This window comes from Phoxinus phoxinus (assembly GCF_949152265.1).
Source record: "Phoxinus phoxinus genome assembly, chromosome: 23".
Lineage (NCBI taxonomy): Eukaryota > Metazoa > Chordata > Actinopteri > Cypriniformes > Leuciscidae > Phoxinus > Phoxinus phoxinus.
Window position 1 is genome coordinate 23352168 of NC_136898.1, and position 22572 is coordinate 23374739.

The 22572-nt window shown below is 37.3% G+C and overlaps 1 protein-coding gene across 1 annotated transcript in view; it reads right to left on the minus strand.

Moving 5' to 3' along the window:
* Nucleotides 1-22572, minus strand: part of epha5 (EPH receptor A5) — a 92354-nt gene that overhangs the window by 29163 nt on the left and 40619 nt on the right. The window contains exons 4-6 of the mRNA XM_079600038.1: nucleotides 15776-15931; nucleotides 15362-15697; nucleotides 3433-3557 (exon numbers count right to left, since the gene is read on the minus strand). Of these exons, the coding sequence (XP_079456164.1) occupies nucleotides 3433-3557; nucleotides 15362-15697; nucleotides 15776-15931 (617 nt within the window). The remainder of the gene's footprint in view (nucleotides 1-3432; nucleotides 3558-15361; nucleotides 15698-15775; nucleotides 15932-22572) is intronic.

Here is a 22572-nt window from a genome sequence, read left to right on the forward strand (position 1 = left end):
AAAGTGTTAAAATGAATGCTTTTAGCGCCCCCCGCCCAAGCGCAGATCTGTCATCTTTCATTGCATGCAATTTATGAACATAATGCAGTGCAAAAAAAATGCCTCTATATGGTCTCATATTTATATATGATGATAATCACTTGAGAAATATCCTGAATATATGCTGTGATAATGACTTCATACAACAGTTTAATACACAAGAAGCTAATATTGTTTCATTTTAGACCCAATATTGTCTGTTTTTGCTTAACTTCACCAATAACCAATAGTTCAGAACTGAACTGCTCATAGCAGAACTGCTATGCATCTCCAAGCGACACATAATTCATTTTTTTCATTCATATCCATGCTACATCTGAGCTGCATTAAAGTCTGTGTAAAAAATACATAAATGCAACTACAGATGCAGCTCCTTAACAATTTTTAAAAAGGCCATATTTTAGTCTTAATCTTATGTGGAATAAAAATTCTGTTGAATTGTTTTCCTACAGCTACTTTTTTATGTCTATTCTGTACTTTTTTTAATCTAACACAATAATGTCTTCAGATGATCTTTCATGGGGTCATTTTTCAGCCAATATGTATGTATTCGATTAATTAATCAGCATGTAATAAATGAAATGGAAATTTTGAATTGCTGACAGACCTAGTTAGAACATAAACTGAACAAAACAAAATGAAGAAGGAATAGTCTACACTTTTTCTAGGTCAGTAATCAAATGTAAGCAAATTTGTGTTATTTGACCATACAATCCAAGGTCAGATTTCTGGACCATTGATTTAAAACATTCTCAAACCAAGCTGTAAATCTAAGCTGTAAATACACATTTAGGTCTTTATTTTACTACACTTTGTTTATTTGCGTCTGTAGATTTCTCTGAAATTCAACAAAAGTTGGCGTTCTAAATCATCCCGCTGCTCCGCGATCTCTCTCTGCTTCCTTTAATCTCACACACCGCTGTGAAGCTCTCTCTCTTCTGTACAATGCTGTCGGATCCAAATATGGTCATTTCCTTTTAATCAGCAACCAATCGTGAAAGTACTGTACAATGGGCATTTAATTCTAAAAGCGAAATCTCATTGGCTGATGTCAATTTCTGACATCGTGATTCGTTCAGATGCATCACGTGACGCGCTCTGACATTTAGATGTGTGTTTTTGACTGTTTTTCTGCTCAGTTGAAGGCCATAAATGCTGCGTTTATCCGTTTTGATGAGATTTAGGTGGTTTGTATTGTTGTTGCTAATGATTTGATAAGATATTGTGTCAGTAAATAGTTGTTTCCACTAAAAAAGTATGAATTTTTACATTACAAATCTTTAAATGCCTTTTTCTCAAAATTAGTTTTTTGTCATTCTCCAGTGACACATCTCAGCCGATGTAGCACCGATGTACACCAAACTTTCCAGTTATACACTTAGCAGTATTCTGCAGATATGTTCAGAGGGATTTGTTAATAAATCATTCCTGGCCTGATTTATGTGACATTTTAATCAAAGAAATATGGCGAAAATCTATTTTTTTAGGCTATGGACAGTATATTTTGATTTCTTAGGTAATGAAAGCACAGTGGTGGGCCGTCAGGGCCAGCAAGGCCTTCTCTGCTGGCCTAAACACTATGAGAATCACTGACTTGCACTTTAATATATATTTTTTTTATGAATGAGTATTAAATTATTCCCAATAGTCCGTTCTCATAATTTCATAGCTTTTCTCTTGGTTGCGCTGCTTCCAGTAGTGTATATTTATTTTAGTGCTTTTATCCAATCATATTTCAGTCATCATCATGTGTTGCCAGGGTCAAATATATCTGCCTCGAGGCCTTCAGAATCGATAGTGTGGGCGCCTGTAGCTTAAATGAATGGCAATGAAACTGTTGCTTTAACCAATCAGATAATCGGTCAGATTTAATCAGCCAATCAGATATCGAGTTGATTGCACCGGGGCCATCTAGCAGGCACACAATAACGTAAGCATTTTCACGCCCTTTGATTGGATGGTCAGAGCGTGTACTATTATTACTGGTAGTCAGAGCTAGCTAATCGCATCTGTAGCGAACTGTGTAAACTAAAATACCTGTAGATTTAATAGTTTTTAAACCCACAAGATAATGTTTATTTCCTTCCTCGACCACCAGCAGGTTAAAACCTACCGGAAAAAAAGCCCTTATTCAGTTTACGCAGAGTCACGAGCTCTATCGATCTGTCCGGGTAAAAACAGAACAGACTGCAATGTAAAGTTATGCCAGGACTGATTTTGAAGGCAAAAGTCCCGCTGATCTCAATGATATCGTTCAAAAATCTGTGTGAGAGCTTGTGTCGGCTGTAACGTTACACATCGTCATGTTTTGCTGTGTTTTCCCTGTTTAACGTTACTGCTTCTATCGAGCAGACACTCTCGTCTCAGCACTAAAGCGAATTAAAACTTATGCCAGAAATACGACGGGACAGACTCGACTTTCAGCACATTAGCCTCGATGGCGATAGAAAAGGTTGTTGGGACTGAAAAGCACAGACAACCTGTAACGTTACAACCAAGTAATTCAAGTCTTTTTAAGGGAAAGAAATTAGGATGGATTTTGTGTAAAAAAATCAGTTTTGGAGAGTATAATGCATTTTTTTGCCCCCGTTTTTGTCCGTGCTGAATATGATTTTCTTCCTAATTGTTCTTGTAAATTTATGATCGAAACAACTTCTTTTTTTCAAACATTAATACTATAGCCATTGAAGGATAAGACAGGGATGAGGATCCGTTTCTGAATTTATAATCGGAACGCAAGAACCACTGTACACAAAAGCCGAACTCACTCGCTCGTTTCTCTCTACCCGGCCTTTCGCGAACTCACCGCATTAACCCTATAACTGCCGGTGCAAAATAAAAACAGGAATTTCACAACAATTATAGAGAGTATGTGCGTGCGCTGCTACACTATTAAAAGTTATTAATTCAGGGTGGACATCACTGAAGGCCTAGGTGTGAAATGCACGGCCCGCCACTGTGAAAGCATATCCTGAAATCCCTCTGAACATCTTTTTTCATCTTGTGTGTAATCAAAATGAAAAAGGAATTTTGCACCTTTCTTTATCATATGTTCAGATCTATCTACCGAAAATATATGCAAAATTGCGCATATTTAATGATAATGCATCATTTGCATAATAAATCATACAAATTTCAAAAAATTGTAAAAAAACATTTATGAACTTGTGTAAGTAATCAACTGAGGAAGTTTCATGGTGATATCTATTATTATAAAATGTTACCCTATTCACCTGTAGTGTCTCGCTTAAACAACAAAAGTTTAGAAAATGTCATCAGATATTTCATTTTTTTAATTATTTTTTTTTAATTTTGTATAATATTGTTTCTTTGTTTTAAGGTAAAATGTGATCTGTACATGCAAATGTGATCTTTACACCATGCAATATTTACCTTCTCAAAATACTTGATCTCGTACTCCAGAATGATGCCGTTGGGTCGGTCGGGTTCCTGCCAGGACACGGTGATGCTATTCTTCGCCGTCTTGCCTTTCTTCACCACGGTTATAGGAGACGGAGCTGGGAACAAAGTTACATCTCACTTTAATTTTTTTCATCAAGTCAGGCAGAACATGTCTTTTCTTGCGTGATGCAGTGAAGTCCTGATGCAATGTGCTGTAATTGTCATTTGAAAGTTTCTAAGTCTACATGTTGGAGAGCTCTTTTTGATAAGTCCGTCCCCTTAGCAATTCTAATTAAATGAAGATATCACATTGTGCTAATTACTTTAATGTGATTCATACTGTTCAGAGCAAAAAAGCAATTCAGAAATGTGAAATATTCTAAACTTCAGTGATAGAGACAATCAGAGAGAATGTCTTTCTTCTTAACTAGATGATTGCTTTGAGAAATCGCTTTGAAAGTGGATTCAGGAAATGACGTCCTTTCATTTTAGTCTAACCTAATTATTGCGGACACAATAATCTGTCCTGATTTACCTCCTTCCATCACTCTGAACACGAATTAAACCATTTTAGTTTATATCTTGTGTCTGTAAAACAGTTTGTCTGATACTACTCACAATAACTGTTAAATATTCAGTGTTACATTATAGTTTTACAATTCAAATGGAGTTCAAACTGTAAGTGGCAAGAGTGGCTTTTAAATGTTGGGTTGAAATTTCTACATTAAGTATTAAACCGATTTTATGATACATTTTGTGTATCTTAAAATCACTATAATGCATGGTATGAAATGGCTATATGTTTTCATATTGCAGGATGTGGAAGAGTGGAGTCGAGGAATCGAAGTTCAGCAATGCTTTATTACACAGAACAAGAAGATGATCCTAGAAGCATAACCAACTCTTTAGTTTGCTAATAATTGACAAACTAAAGAGAACCACATGGCTAGATATACATTTATCTTAGAAAAAAGTTCAGTGGGTTCTATATGGGTTCTAGAACCCATTTTAAAGAGCCCTTTATGCCTGAAACGTTCTATATAAAGAGAAACATCTTAAATAATTGTGTGATATTTTCATGTTTAATAGGCGTTTACTTTTTCTAGAGATAAAGCATGTTGTTTACTAACCATTTAGTTCAAAACATTTGATCAAAACATGAATTAAAACTAAATCCATAAAATGATCCCATGATGGGAACCCCTAAAAAGTTTTACATATGAAGTGCCTGATAGAACTCTAAATATAAACTTTTTTTAGAACTAAACAAGACACAGGTGGACTAAATAAGTAACCATAGTAACAAACAAGTGACAACTTAATAACCTAGGGAACTGAGGAAACAGGAACTAAACACAGGAACTGTGAACACAGAAACAACAGAATGAAAAGAACATTAACACAAGAGTCTTAGGAAAAAGGCATGAGCTTGATCCAGTCTAAACAAAAATCATTTTCTGTCATGATTCAAGCGTTTAGAAACAACATTTATGAGACAGTTGTTGTCAGATTCCATTGGCGATTTTAAATATGCAATTTAATCGTAAGCTTGGTGAACAGTTTTGGAGAATTTGATGTTTCCCCGTTCAAATAGACAGGAGCTGCACTTGCATCCCAGAGAGGCGTTTCAAAGATGGCCGCCGAGTCAAATGACTTGTCCTAAAGGGACTTTGATTGTGTTCACCTCCTCTCCCGCCATCTCTTGTCCTGCCTGCTATGAGTCTCAATACACTGTTTAAAACTCCTCTTGTAAAAGTCCTCTCTCAAAAACATTGAGCTTGAAAACATTGGTTCTGTAGACTTCAATGGATGGGGAAAAAATGGTGAGAGAATATTAAAAATAATATGAATGAAAGTCTTAAAAGTTTGGAACAACATAATGACGAATTATGTATTATACATACTTGGAATGGTCTTATTCTGTGCATAAAGTGTCCTAAGCATGTCATATTTGGGGCCACTGTACACTATATAATTTTGAGCCAGACTTGAAACTGTTACTAGTTCATTACTCTGTTGTTGCACTGAACTATAAGAACAGATCATACTATAAAACCCACATCCTGTGTAGAATATTCACATAAAACTAACAGTAAACTAAAACTTTAAATTCAGTTGTTCATTTTCCAAGTTCCCTCTCTCCTTCTCTCTCTCTACTGTGTGTGAAGTGTCTTATGAGGAAAAAAAGCCCCTATCTGTCTATATGTGGAACGGTGAAATCAAACCCGGCTTTATATTCCTCAACAGAAGTGTCGGACTGTGTCCTGGAGATAAAACGCGTTTAAGTTCTTTGGCCGATTCTTCAAGCGCTGATCCAATAGCTCAATAGAACCCCACCATAGGAAAGCAAAGAAAAGTGTTTCCCCCCATCCTCTCTTTCCCAAACAAAGAGTAACTGTATCCTTTTTGCCCAGACAAAACTGTAATCATTCCTATCTTAAAAGCCTGAAATGGTATACTATGGCAACCTGATCTGCAGGCCTGCAGGGAAAGAGGTATTGTGGAGGGTAGATGGGCCACTTAAACGCTCTGGCAGCCTGTTAAATGTTTGACTTTCAGTCAAGCGGGAGACGCGGCCCTTTGGGTTATTGATTCTCAATAATCCTTAAGGTCAGCACAGGGAATTTTGATCTATATTGGTGATGGCACGACACAAAAACATCAGCAGGGGATCCATCAAAATAGTCATGAAGTATGACAGAGAGTGAGAAAATAATCACACACACACACACACACACACACACACACGCAATTAAATTAACAACTGCCAACCCGCCAAATGCGGGTAAAAATCCACTGTGGCGGGTCAAATCACTAGCCAATTTGGCGTGCTACTTATTCTGTTTACTCCCTTTGCAGAGGAAGTTCGTGTAAACCAAACCTGTGCATATTTAGCCTAAATACTCAACTCGTGAGTCATCATGATATACTGTATTAAATACAACGTAAAGCTGTGACATATGTAATCTGTTTTTTTGTTTTGTTTTTTTTTCAGTTGTTTTTGGCTACTAGAAGTTCTGAATGGCTGGTACCTTAAAATTTAGTAGCCAAATTGGGAGGTGAAAAAAGTAAATATATATATATATATATATAGCAGTTTGGGACAAAAGGAGAACTAAAACGAGGATCAATATTAGCGTGGCGTTTTCGCTAATATTATATATATATATATATTGTAGCTTTAAAGTAAAATTAAACGAAAATTACAAAAACACAAAGTTACTAAAATCAAAAATTAGAATGAATACTGAAAAAAAAAAATCTGATAATTTTTGTCCATCCATTAAAAGTCCAACCAACATTTTCATACAAATGTACATCATAAAAATAATCCATATGAAAATAATGGTTTGATCCAAATCTTCAAAAGAAACTACATTTATTAACTGAAGTAGTTTATTACACCCTTGTAATAGACTGAAAGCCACCATAAAAACACAGATGACAAAGAGAAATACACATGATGAATCAGCTTTTCCATCACCCGAGTTGTAACTTACAGCAAAAGATCACTTGATCTTTTTCACTTCCAAAAAACTTTATATTTAACAGTATTTTACTGTAAAAATTACATGAAATGTCCAATTAAATCAATGATAGCTTTTCAACCTATAGAGTATTTTGGAATAATTTGATCCTACTTTCATTTCCCTACGAGTGTAAAACCCATTTAATCCAATTCCACAGATATTGCCCCAGAATCAACACAGGAATGCAACACAAATGTGCAGATTTGGCATAGACCTACAGTATGACGCCAACACAAAAGCAGTACAGCTTGTTTCACAGCCCTATTTTTAGTTCAGTGATAGATTTCATCTAACATGCTTCGCTGAGTAAATTGTGGACCATCTAATGAATGTGATAAATCCAGACAGTGTTTATTTCGCAGCTTGAAAATGACCAAAAGGCCAAAGATCCAGAACACTTGCCAAAACAGTGAGTTGCAAAATACTATAACATGAAAGTCCTCAACAGATCTCGTCACCGTTGACAACTCCCAGTGCAAAGGTCCCGCTCTCAGTTCATTAACAGATGGAACGCCAGCCTTCTCCGGGAAGACGTGTCAGAGGAAGTGTGATGATAGCACTCGGATTAATGCCTCCAAATGGGAAGTGTTGCCTTCATCTAGTGTGAGAATCCTTAAACTGGGAAACTGCTCGAGATCAGTGCCAGTCGTGGAATCGCTAACACGAAACAGCAAGAAATGTCACTCCTTCCACACCAGACTCGTGTAGCGAACTATTTTAGTCTTTTGCTTCACACAGACGAGTCGCTTTAGCTTAATCGCAGTTGTCAAACAAGAACCCGACAGCATCACTTCCTGGCGAATTCACAGCCACTCCAGGCGATATTGGGTTTTGCGTAGGCGGAAATCTTCCAAGCGGATATTTGCATGTAATTTGATTGAAGTTAGCATGCCGGGCTGTGGTTTTCATCTGGGTAAGAAAGGTCATCTCCTCCGCTCCGGCCGCCGCATCGATGCCAACGCCGCCATCTCGACAGGCCGTGTGTTTGTAAACAAGTGTTGTTTGGGGAGCCCTGCCGAGGAGCAAGATGAAAAACCCCTGGCAGAGCCGAGCGGCCCGTCGGCCAAATCGAGGCCTGAGATATAACTCCTGCCAACAGACTCTTGTGCCATGGAGCCAGAGGCCTGGCCTGAGAACTATTAGCTATGAAATACAATCTTGTGTTTGCCAAACATATCTGCACTTATATATATATATAGCATCTGGATAGAAAGAAGCGCACAGATTCTAGGACAACACAAACTGATACATACTGTATCAACTTGAAAAACAAATTAGATCGATAAATGTGCTTGAGAAGCAAAACCGTCTAAAATAAAAGTTATTTTTATATATTTTCAGACAATACAGGTGAAACTCAAAAAATGTGAATATCGTGCAAAAGTTAATTTATTTCAGTAATTCAACTTAAAAGGTGAAACTAATATATTATATAGACTCATTACATGCAAAGTGAGATATTTCAAGCCTTTATTTGTTATAATTGTGATGATTATGGCTTACAGCTTATGAAAACCTTTTCACAATATTCTAATTTTGAATTTAGGGTTTTCATAAGCTGTAAGCCATAATCATCACAATTACAACAAATAAAGGCTTGAAATATCTCACTTTGCATGTAATGAGTCTTTATTAGTTTCACCTTTTAAGTTGAATTACTGAAATAAATGAACTTTTGCACCGTATTCTAATTTTTCGAGTTTCACCTGTATATCTTAAATTATAAATTAATAAATTATATCTTATTTTCATTTATTTATTTATTTGTATTATGCACTTACACAATTATTCACTAATGAAAGAAGTATTCACAAATGCCGCATGTATTTGATCAAAAATACAGTAAAAACAGTAATATTATTATAATTTAAAATAGCTGTTTTCTATGTGAATATATATAATTTATTCCTGTGATCAAAGCTGAATTTCCAGCATCATTACTCCAGTCTTCAGTGTCACATGATCCTTCAGAAATCCCTCTGATATGATAATTTGATGATCAAGAAACATTTCTGATTATCATATAATGTCTTATTTTACCCAGTCATTTAAATGATACATGTCTATAGTTATACATTGTGCAACACTTTAGTTAAAACTCAAAAAGACTCAAAAGTAATACATTAAAATCAGACTGGAAGAGACATATTCAAAGCTGTAGTGGGAAAAAAAAGATATATAGACACCTGTGGCCACACATCTGTTACTCTGTATCAATGTGCAATGTAGTTTGGTAATCATAAACATAACTAAACTTAAACTATCACTTAGCACTTGTTTGCAAGACAGTTTGCAGAATAGGCCATTTCATTTTTATCAGATACAGTCCAGCGCTAATTTGCCCTTAACATTAGTTGATGATTAAGGTCATAGTCAGAATAAATAAGTTAACTTTTGGTCACCTAGCAGTTAAACACATATATACATACAGTATATATTTCTTACAGAAGAACGTTGTTTTTGGTTGTGTTTGTGTGCGCAAGATGAATGTACACTCTTAGAAGAAAAGGTTCTATATAGAACCTTAAAAGGTTCTATAGGCGCTTCGTATTTGGAACCCCTAAAACCTTTTAGGGGTTCCAAATACGAAGCGCCTAGAACCTTTTCTTCTAAGAGTGTAGTTTGAGGGACAAAATATCAAATAAATATATTTTCTTGGGAGAACCGTTTTTCCTGGAGTTTTGCTGTTTTAAATGATCCATGCTCAAGTTTTCTCATTAATTGTGACAAAACACTTTCAGTGTCATGCTATACTTTACACTGTGTATGGATATGACATGACACACACATAGAAGAATAGTGTATGTAAATCACCAACAAAATCCATCCTGGCATCCCGGCAACTAGAAAATCATTATTCAAAGTGTATTTGGTAAATACAGGGTTTGGATGAGGGATCTCATTAAGAACATTTAGTTTTTTAATATAAAGTTAAATCATAGCTTTAAATAACATCAGAGCTGGCGAAGCTACTTTGAAACTGACGTTTGTAGATTCAAGCTACTCATAATTTAAAGTAGTCAAACTATAGCCAAGCTAATCTTTTGACAATGTAGTTAGAAGTGTAGCTACATGCTAAAAACAAAACATAGCTAACTATACCAAAATTATGAATCTTCTGAATGCTTTTATATGATCTGGCCAAACAAACAAAGCATTAACATTAATGTCTAAAATTGTACATGAGATGCTGATTATTAGCTTGCTTGACTGTAAAGCTGTATGCACAATATAATGTGACGCTACTAGTTGAAATTAGCATGCTAATGGAAAGCTACACTATTTTAAAGATGGCTATCAGACTATTGAAAGTTAGTTGTGTTGCTACTTTTAGTTAGTTGCTCCCTACTAGTGACCGGGTCACCATCTGCAGAGACTCAAACGGATGTGTCGAGTTCAGTAAAGCACAAGTGCTCACAGCCGCTTGCCAGAAGAGCTTTGCTGAGAGGCTTTGAGAATACTTAGTGTCACAACTCGTTTCAGAATGATACTTCATGTACTCAGCAGTCAATGAGAAAACAGTCAAGGCTCACAAAATAATTTAACCAAAAAAAAAAAAAAGAGCTCCACAAATGTCTCCACTCATGCGTCTGTCGACATTTATCAGGGAAAGCACTTGAGAGGGATGCCAATGCTAAGCGCTAATCGCTGGCACCTGCAAACTATTCAGTTTGTTTTGAAATCCCGCTCGCTCCAAAACCACTGGAAATTAGCGAGCATTTGATCAACCTGTACAATCTGCTTCCAGCTCTAAAAATCTCCCCACTTCAGAAGTAAAAACAGAATTTATATCATCTGCGTCTTTGTGAAGATCCGCGTTAGCGAGCTAACGTTCCCGCACACAAGCCTTGTTGACTATGCGTGGCAGCTCGCCTCGTGCTGCAGAAATTATCATTCTGCTTGTCATAATTAATAGTGTTTTAAAGAGCATAATTCCTCTGTTGATTTGAGAGTAACTTAATGAGCTGAGCAGATGTTGAAGTCGTCTCTTCAGGGGGAGATACTGTACCCTCACAGCGCCGGTGAAATAAATTAGCACCCTAAGACTGTTTCTGTAACCGCATCTGCTGTGCTTTTGTGACAGAGACACATCGGCACGGAAATAGGCACAAATATTATGTTAAATATTTCTCCCATATTACAATGCGGCGTTTGTACGTAAAGGTTGCAAGTTTATATAATGGATTACGCAAAGTGGAAATAAATGTTTTACGCCTGCCACACCTGCGCCTGTTATTACGCTGCGGGTCTGCAAGCCTGAGCTACACCTCTGTATTCATATATTGATGTGTAGGTCACTCGCGGTTCAGCATTGCTTTGATTGGCACATCACTCAACAGGGAGACAAATATTCTGATTGGCCAACACTACACAGCCAGGAGCACTTCATTTGATATGTAATTCCTGTTATCCAGAAACTTGATGTTTCTTGAAAAAAAAGAGGATACAATAAACAATTAACATGTTTGTGTTGTAATCTAAGACGGTATTTATTTAAAAAGGGTATTGCATGTTTATTATAACTTGATTATTTACATAAAAACTTTTTGTTAGTATTATGGTATATGATAAGACAAACAGTACAATTGAAGACTTGGGAATACTTATAAACTGACAATTAAAACTAAATTATTAAGAAAACTTGTTATGCTTGAAACATTATGATTATAAATATTTACATTAAAATAAATTAACAGATAGCTAGAAAACAAAAACTCCCATTTTTTATTTTATTTTTTAAATTAAGTTTGAGTAAGTTTGTTGTGTGCTTTTGTCATTTATATTAGTCAATTTTAACAAAAAAATTAAAAAAAACTATTTTGCTTTGATTTATTCCTATGTTGGATTTAGAAATTTAATATTTTAAACATATTTCAATAAGTTGCCAATGCAAAATATTACATTTTATTTAAGTTTGAGTTTTTCATATATTTTAATTTATTTTAGCTTAATTTAAAATCAAGTAAATTATTTTAATACTTTTAGTTAACAATAACAACACTGATATTATGAGATTATGAAAAATAAAACTAACCAAAATTATCTCCATCTTCAATCAAAGTTGTTAGTATTTTATCCAATGTATTTTTATTTTTTAAAGCCCCAGTTATGCTATTTTAAAGGTGCCTAATTTTGTTTTGAAACATGTTTACATGCATGTCAAAAACACTAAACAAAAATAAAATCACATAATATACATTGTAGCATCATCTATTTACTTGTGATAAACCTCTTCTTTCAGAGAGCCTGCTCTGCTCTGATTGGTCAGACTGACACAGTCTGTTGTGATTGGTCTACTTTGCTCTGAATGTCGGATGATCCAGTCTGTTGTGATTGGGTCATCTGACCAATCAGAGCAGAGTAGACCAATCACAACAGACTGGATCATCCGACATTCAGAGCAGAGTAGACCAGTCTGTTGTGATTGGTCTACTCTGCTCTGATTGGTCTTCTGCTTACAGCAGCTCTGGGTCTTCCTCATCATTTGAAACACAGTGATACGAACAGTAACGTCAGCGTCACTTTTACTCTATCACTTTTAGCACGGGTCCTCATCCGTTGGAAGCAAAGTGGATTTGCATTCAAAGCACAGAAAGCAGTGTCTTCTCGACATGTTCACAACACGAACCAAACTCTTCCAGGCCTCAGCTACAACTACAGTGTTTGTTTGTGGGCAGCCAATGAAGACCACAGGCTGTCCTTATGCAAATTAGTTACAAACCTACGTAGGAAGTAAGGTTCGACTCAATTTCAGACAGTTCAGAATCAGTTATTTCTTTTGAGAGACGATAACTTCACTTATCTGCACTTTGAAACTTTGCAGACCTTTTACATTCACAAACAGCCATATTACACACTACACGAAAGGTAATATCTGAAAAAGCACAATAGGAACACTTTAAGACAAACATGTAATATCCTGCACAGTAGTAATATCCCAGAACGTGTTTGCTTTGAATGCTGCCCACAACACATCTTCAAATAGAGTTGTGCTTCAAACGAGGAAAGACTAAAGCAAGATAATGGAAAAGTGATTTTCAGTCAGTCGACACAGTGGAAGCCTGAATTCCCCCTCAATATTTCAATAGCGATTCACGTTCACACAGTAAAGCACCTTTGTGAGCACATCTGGTCTCAGAACTCCAGCCAAACCTCTCGCTTAGCCTCCAGCCATCCAGTTCACATAAAACATGACCGCTACTCGACACATCGACCGAGCGGATTATCCCGACCGCAGAGGCGAAGCGCTCAGCATTCCACTTCCACTCGGCTCACGCAAAACCCTTCATTTCAAAAGTGCCTTATCAACACTAACACTTCTACGACACACACACACAGGAGTCCCCACCCCGCTGTCTCTGGGCAATCCCCAGCAATTACAGACCCGCTTACAGATAAAGCAGATTACGCTTCAGTGTCCATTAGGGTCATCATTAGCTTAATGAAAAGTCAATGGCAGTCAGGAGAGGTGCCACTGAATTCAAAAGGTTTCAGTGCCAGTTACCCTTGTTAGCCCCCTTTTTATACATGTGAATAAGAGGTAACATGACAACCATGGAAATGTCATACATGCTGTGAATTGACTGGTCAAAGAGTAAAAAAAATGTACAGTAAACAAATTAGTTTTTTTCATCACGTTAAAGGCAACAGGTAATGAAATTTTCCTTTATAAGGATTTACTCTATTTAATTCAGATATTATTGTGCACATTATTCTAAATCAAAATGTCTGTTTTCATGATTTTTCTTTTAAATTTAATAACTTTCGCCATCTCTGAAATAATTGTCTTTTTTTTAATAATATAAACAAGGTCATGTGGGTGGGGGAAATGAGATTAAACAATAATATCGCCCTGTAGAAAAGAAAACTCATTTATATTGTTTAATATGTCAACTGTTTTTTTTTTACACTCCTAAAAATAAAGATTTTTTATTGACATTCATGTTCCATGAAGATGCTTTACCAGTTTCCCTGATCTTTCCATTGCACAAAAGGTTGTTTGCAGTGGAAAAAAAGGGTTAATATCCACTTTAGTAGGACTTTAGTACAGTTAAGGCCACATTTACACTGCAGGTGACTATATTTGTTGACTATATACATATATATTATTTTTTTTTGGCGACCAGGTGTCGTCTTCTTTTAAAAGTAACCCATATCTGATATGCATTTACATAACACACATGGTGAAACAACCCAAATACTGACATGGAAAAGTTTAGGCCAAAAAGGAAGCAAAAACGGCACAATTTGCAATGGCACTTCTTTACAAGAAGAAATGTTTAAAAGTCACTGTCTCTTCGCCCCAAAGGCTCAAAAGACATAAAACTTCAACATGTCTCCACTGGGTTGAACCTTCATCCTCCATTGCGCCGTTGAAAAAAACCATGTGACCCGTAGTTGATGTCATTCGCCACCGTCGCATTTTCAGTAACGTAATGTTTCAATAACGTTTAGGAAAAAATCTGAATTGGGTCACTTGAACCATGCAATGTAAATGCAGCCTTAATGTCATGCCTGGTCTGTGTTCGTGTTTTGCTTCAGTTGAACTTTAAGTTAGTTTTACACTGTTCTCAGTTCAGTATTCTGTGTTTTCTTTCTTCATGCTCTTCTGTTGCCATGTTTTTTTTATTTGCCCTCATGTGTTTCACCTGTGTCTTGTTAAATACTTTGTTTATTCCCAGTGTTTCTATGGATACGTTTACATGACAATGATATGCTTAAAACGGAGAGGTTTTTCCTTTGAGTTTTCGGCGTACAGACGACACCATTGTTAAAACGAACCCCGTTCACACGGATCCGCGAAAACGACTAAAAACGCTGTATTCTCCTGCCAGACCAGTAGATGGCGATGGAACACTATAGACCGAACACGTGATACGCATGTGCATGACATCATCGTCTTCAGAGATTCAAATTTTTGTGGTTTACAGGGAGAATGTTTTCAAAAACTTGCACTTTAAAAAAAAAACGTTTACAAAAGTTTGCGTTTTCAGGCACCCAAAATGCCGTTGTCGTGTAAACAAACGGCCAAAACGCATAAAAAGTTTTACGTTTTTAGTTGAAAGCGGTGTTGTGTAAACAGCCCCTATGTGTATACCAAGTTACATACCTTAGTTTCATGTTCCCTTATATATACCCCTCAGTTCCAATTTGTCCACTTTGTCAACGTTAGATGGCTGTCCTGATCATGTTTTGCGTTTCAGGATCAAATATATCCCCACTCTACATAACTTACAGCTGCAAATTTAGTTTTACGCTGATATACGTCACACTGCACAAGTTAACTGAATTGCAAATGCTTGTTTTAAGCTCTAGCAGACAGTATGAACTCTGTCATGTTAGGCTTAAGCATGTAATGGGAACAATCCCAGAGGGACGAGTCTACTCACCGGCTTGGTTGGTGGTGACATTGAGCGAGACATACTGGCGCAAGGGGGCAGTTAGTTCCGACACCCCATTCACAGCCTCCACCTCAAAGGTGTAGTTGGTGTGAGCCTGGAGATCCACGACCATGACGGAGGTGTTCCTCAGACCCGTCCGCTGGGGGAGGAATCGCACGTGGCTTCCACACGGCTCGTAGTGGCCCGGCTCTGTGCTGATCTTACTGCACAGGATATTGTATCGAACATCTTTCCGTCCGCCCGTCTCTTCCGGGGCGGTCCACTCCAAGACGACGCTGGTCTCGTTCACGTTGGAGATGGCGTTTCGTGGGGCGGAGGGGGGCTCTGCAAAATAATACGGTATCACGACTAAATTACAGACATTATACAAAATATGGTACACATAACGGAGGTGGCACTTACTTGTGCAGGCCAAGTTGGCCGGGTCCGATTCGGTCCTGTAGTATCCCTGCTCGCATTGACAGGAGGTGGAAGCCTCCACTTTGGTGAAACTTCTGGGAGGACACTTACTGCAGCTTTTGGTCTGAAGAGCTGATCGGTAAAAGCCCGGCTTACAGACTGCAGAGATATCAAGCACAATACAGAGGCGATTACATTACTAATGCGATCGATCGGCGCCTTTGTACCGCTTGTTCAGGGCTGATGAGAAAATTCAGTCATTAAAGTCAAACATTCAACAACTTCATTAAAAAGAGCAGGTGCTTATTTCAATAGAGAGCTGGTGCTTTGAACAAACAGTGCTCGGGAGTTTAATTGAACCGCTACGCGTTGACGTTGGCAGCCATAGTATAAATCTTCAAACATTCCCTCATTGAAACTCCACAATTTTCACAGAAACATGCTCTGAAAGCATTAAACCACAACTTACAATATCACACTGACAAATGGAATTAGTATATCTGTTTTTTTTTGCAAATACTTAAATGCTTCTCGATTCAGGACAGGTGCTTATGCACAGCAGACACCCTGTCAGCGCAAAATGCATTTAGATAATGTATTGCCATGGAGAGAGAGAGATAGATTATCAATGGCCTCGGCAGTCCAAAGTGCACACAAAGACATTAATTAAAGCCTCCCTGGTGTGCATTAAGAGGCAGACAGCAGAGGTGCGCTGTGAATTCAACCCAACTCTGAGCCACAGCGAGAACAAGCCCAGCCGAAACCGGCAGCTAATGTGGAATAATATGATGTATAATATCATTCAGCATCTAACTATTATTAATGGGCTATATTCAGCGCTTCTGTAGTATGTTATGCTTTTCCCTGAAGTCCCCTTAATGCACCAAAAGCAAGTTGTAGTTTTGCTACTTTGCCTCAAATGTCAATATGAAATCAAAACTGAGCCTATTTACTTTTTTAATATGCATTCCACGATCTAATCCTTTTTAAAAGGATAAAATCATGACTTGTTTTTTTACCTTATTGGATAAGCGGTTTTACTTGAAAATGTGCCAGATTACTGAAGTAAACAAGTTGCAAATGAGGTTTAACATCCATTTTAAAACGTCTATATAAATAATCTATTTTATGATCGGCTAAACTCCGCATTCTGGTGTCATTCATCCGGATGGGCAAAGTAAGTCAACACAGTAAATCCAAAAAAATTTTTTTTTTAAATAAATGTGCCCTATAAATATCTGCCAAGCACTATTGCTTTAAGGCCCATTCACACAAAGAACCATTACTATAACTATGTACAATTTTACCAGATTTTCGAACAGCTTGCGAAAGCAAAAACCCTCTTTTGGCGTTAAAAAACGACTGCCAGGATTTACTAAAGACACATTTATTGCTGAAAAGGCATGGACAGGTTTATTTTTACGGCTGACCTTATTGCACATGCATTTGTAGGTGTTTCCCTTTCAGACGCAAAATGTATAGTCAGAGTATTTAAATGAATCATGCAAGGTGATTTACTAAGGTGTGCGCTCGACAGTTTACTGGTGTTTACACCATTATTCAACACCCCCAAAAGAAGCATGTTTTAAACCAGACTCTAATTGGTAGATTGCGTTTGTCGTTATGGAAATGATCCGGTTGCGTCTGTGTTCTTTCATTTGACAGTCGTCAGTAGATCACATGCAGAACTTCACACTCCCATCTGCGCTTTTTGGGAATTGAGCGCTCACGCTAATTTGCCCAGTTTAGTAAATCTGGCCCTTAGTGTCCAAACCAATGAATGATAATTTAGTATTTATTAAAAGCAAGCGCTGATGTTTTGTCTCCTGCCACTTTAAATGCTAAAGCTTATCAAAGTCAGATGGATTCTGATCAGATATCACATTCTAATTCTAGCTTTGCAGAGTAACTAGCAAGTATTTTAGATAAAATGACCAAACATATACCAATGTCTTGTTGAAAAGGAAGCACGTATTGTAATTTGTACATTGAGATGGTATAATATTCTTAAGCCAAATTGTCCCTATTTATCAATGGTCATTTCCTCTTCATCTGTTGCCAAATCGCCTGATCTAAAAGCACGGTAAAACCATCTCATGACTTTTCTCTTCTGCATGACTTGCATATCCATCTTTTTCAGTGCCAACGCAATGGCCTCCAGGCAAGATTTGCTCAACTGTAGCCGCCTGTCTGAGGCTGTAAATAGATCATCTTTGCCCCATTGGCAGCATTTAGACGATACTACCCTCGCATGAGCTAAATGGATTGCTTGTTTTTGGTTAGTATGGTGAAAAATTGTAATCCACAGAGAAGAAATATACATACAGGTTTGGAATGAAATGAGGGTGAGCAAATGGCAGAATTTTCATTTTTAGGGGAACTATCCCTTTAAAATCACCATACTTGCCCTACAGTTCTTTCAGAGCTGTGCTAACTAGACTCTAAGGGCCCTATTTTAACGATCTAAGCGCATGGTCTAAAGCGCAAGTGCACTAAGGGCGTGTCCGAATCCACTTTTGCTAGATTAACGACGTGAAAAATGGTCGGCACACCCGCCGCATGGTCTAAAAGGGTCGTCCCCATTCTCTTAATGAGTAATGGGTGTGTTTTGGGCGTAATGTACAATGAAACCAATCAGAGACTCATCTCCCATTCCCTTTAAAAGCCAGTTGCGCTCGTGCCATGGCGGAATTTGCAAGCGGAAAAACAACGCTTCTCTAGCGAGGAAATGGATCTGCTCCTGCGCGAGGTTAAAGCGAGACCATCTACGGGACAAGCCGGATTCCACCATATCTTTATGCACACAATATTAATCTTTTACATTGCAATAATTTTATTTGCAATATATGGCATGTTTGTGTGCTGCTGCGCGTCCCTGTGTGTGTATTAAGCAGAGTGTTTGCGCGTGGTGGACCCTGCCTATAGGCGCATATTACTAACACGCTTTATAAATAACACAAAAAATATATACTGTGCCGCTGACTTTAGACCAGGTTTCAGTTGGTCAATGGCTCAGTCTATTTCAGTTGCCTCAAAATAGCAACGCTCCAACAATGTGCCTGAACAAACCTCATTTTCAGACCAGCAGCCCATGGGCGAACAAATGGGAACAATGCATTTGCTATAAACAACGTGGCGCAGGACGTGAAAAAAGTGCGTCGGGCTGAAACTAGCAAAAAACACTTGCCTGACGCTGCATTGTGCCGGGCCCTTAATAAAAGACATCTTAGTGACTTTGCAATTACCATTAACCTGTGTCCTGCTGATGTAACCGGTCCTATCTGACCCGCTCCAAGCGGGATTCGAACCGGCGTCTCCAGCATGTGAAGCGGGCACACTAAAGACCGCAGTCTCTAGTTGCACCTCTTGAGGCCAAAGGAGTGAGATTTACTCACACAGCTCGTACTAGCTGGCCTCCGTTACACTCAACCCCCTAAACCTCACTCCCATCCGGGTCACGGCACCAAATGTTACTGGTCCTATTTGGTAGGGACATAGGTGGGCAAATCATCATATTAAAATGATTTCTGAAGGATCATGTGACACTGAAGACTGGAGTAATTACATTCAGCCTGTCGATTCAGCTACTTCATTTAAACATTTTGTCATCTGACCGTGATCCATTTAGAAGAGATGGCAATTTGACAGATATAGATCACGACATGGCAAAATGCATTTTTCCACACTTCACTCAACTCCACACTGCATAATCCCCACAAATGTCATGCAGCATTATGATACAAAAGCCTGTGTTAATGGAAACGAAACAAGTTTTGATTAAATAAAGGATTGGTGCTGGGCTGCACTAATGGAGCTTGTAGGAAGCTTTGATTGCATTACACTCGGGTCCATCGGCCACACATGTCTTTATTAAATGAACAGCTCAGGCGACAAGATTGTTCAACAGTTTATCTACATAATAAAGTCACCAGACAAGTATACATCCGTTATGACATGCTGGGCTCAAACCAGCACAGAACTGATATTTAAAAATATCTAAAAATGCATATTTCATGAAATTGTTTCATGAGCCGTGCAGATGCCTCCTTGAAGATTAGAAGAAGAAAAAAATGCATTCTGTTTACTAAAGTGCTTCAAGCTATAATCCAATAGCTCCAAAATGAAGGATTTGATAGTCTTATTTTATGTATTTATTATTTTCCCAAAGACCTTTTCCCTTTGTAAACCATGCAGGGCTTTTTAAAGTCAGTCACCGACTGATTTACCAGGACAGAATGGTTTTCTCTTGTCATGCAACATTAGACCAGAAACACAATACTGAAATCTTCCATCATACAGGCTTTTTTTTTTTTTTTTTTTTTATTCTACTTATTGATTTGGCATAGATGTCTAGGACTGAAAGCATTTCGATGTCTTTGTATTGATTTGTAAACTGAACATATAATCATATTTTTATTATCACACCATGGCTTTATTGATTTGTTTTGAGCATCATGGCAAGCCTGTTAACAATAGTGAGAGAATAACAAAGCAGAAATTAAAGCATTCCCAAATGTCACTCAGGATAACAGAAACATTGCACGGTTGATAATGTAATATCTGGATTAAAAGAATGAAAGGAGGTCATATCTAGTCATGCTATGAGCATTATCATTTGCAGTTTTCACAGTTTTCTACAGTTAGGCTTGTAGCACATTGGTATCTAAAGCATGACAAAAATATTACATAAACAGAACAAAGTGTATGAGATATAAATGTGTGTATTTGTAAAAACTACCAGCCTTGGAAGATTTTTTAAATCAAGTTAAAGATTCTATAAATTAATCAAACCTTAACACTAAATTATCTTTATCTAAATTAATTATATTAAAAAAAAAAAATGTAGTGTTCAGTTTTTATTAATTTATAAAATCTTTAACTTAACTAAAAAAATATATAGAATTAACACTAGCAGCAAAAAAGCACTAAAATAAGTAATTGGAAATGAATCAATACGAAATGAGAAACAAAGTTATTATTAAATAAATAAATTATTGATGTTCACTAATTATAATATACAACACAGACCGTTCAGAATCAGATACTGTATGAATGACCATTGAGAGTATGTTTTATGATGAGCTGTTCTGAATTGACCCAGATATATTTGAGAAAAGATTATTGGCACAGATTTTTAGCCAACAAGCACCTGTGAACAGACACACACACACACACACACACACGTTGGTACCTATCATTATGAGGAAATGTCATAGGCGTAATGATTTTAATACTGTACAAACTGTATATTCTCTCCCCCTACACTAACCCTACCCCTAAACCTACCCATCACACACAACTTAATAAAACATTTATTAAAAGCCATTTTAATTATGAGGACACAGGAAATATAAAACCAAATAAACCACTTTACATTGTAATACCAGTGTAATCATCATGTCATTATACAAATTTGTGTCCTCATATAGGCCTATCACACACACACACACACACCTGATAGTCAGCCATCCTGTTTATCACCTCTCTATGGCTTAGTCTTTTGTGAGACCTGCTCACAAGCTCGATTCATCACTGTCACCAGGCTCTTTCAACACACACACACACACACACACACACACACACACACACACACACACACACACACACACACACACACACACACACACACACACACACACACACACACACACACACACACACACGCACGCTCTTATCGCTATTCAGCTAGGTGGTAACTCAATCATCACCTCCGTGTCTCTCCAACACAAGAGAGTGAAATATATGTCACAGCAAATCTGTGTTTTATCTGTGAAACTAGAAAAATGGCTTCATTGTTGCCATTCGTTCACTTATTAACTGGGCTGTAAATGTTTTAACCAAGTCATTTTCATGAACATGGAATATGCAACTCATCATAACTGTTTTACGTTTTGTCTAATTGGTGGATTATTCAAATTCATTTGTAAATTTTAATTCATATGTTTTTGTACGATCTGTTTACATCCAGCTTAGTTTTTTCTAAAAATCATACATTTCCGTACACAGTAAAGTGTTCAGTTCACTTACTTAAAAAAAAAAAAAATGAGTAAACCACCTGTTGCCTTAAAATTATTAAAGGATAATTCCGGTATTTAACACCTTGAGTCTATATTGTAGTTTGTTTTGGATGAACAAGAGTGGTGGACAACATTTTTTTGACAATGGTTCCTCTCTCGAGTTTTTGACTATAAAAGAATTGGCCATGGACCCATTTAACATTGGAGTCAATGGGCATGTCCGAAAATGTCATTAAAACAACCTTTAACATTAGTTTTCAAAACTGTGCAACTCACCGAGTGATTAGTGATGTTAGTTGATTTTCCAGAAACAAAAAGTGTTGCGAAATACAGTTTCTGTCGTGTTTTATTCGTCATTTTGTAAAATTCCATTGAATTCTGTTGAAGGACTGAGTGCTCGTTAATATAAATGCGCTAACGGAAACGGAAAGGGGGCTGTTTACATTTGGTCGATGTAGTCTTTTTGCTCGCTTCCGTTTCTCATAAGGCTAGCGAGCAGAGCTCTTTACCGCAGTTTTTGACCGCACAAATTCTAACCATATTGAAAGACGTGACCACTGACCAGTGCAATATGAAGTTGAACTCGACTGTGACCGTGAGTGTCCCGCGAGACATAAACATCGGTTATCGCCATCAAGTGGTCGGGAGTGTGCTAACGCTTCAGATTCAAATATTGAGCGGAAGTTACACGGTTGTGAAGTGTCTGAAAAAATAGTTCCACTATAGCAAAATAAACGGATTGGAATCATATATTGCAACGATATATTATTTATAATCATCAAC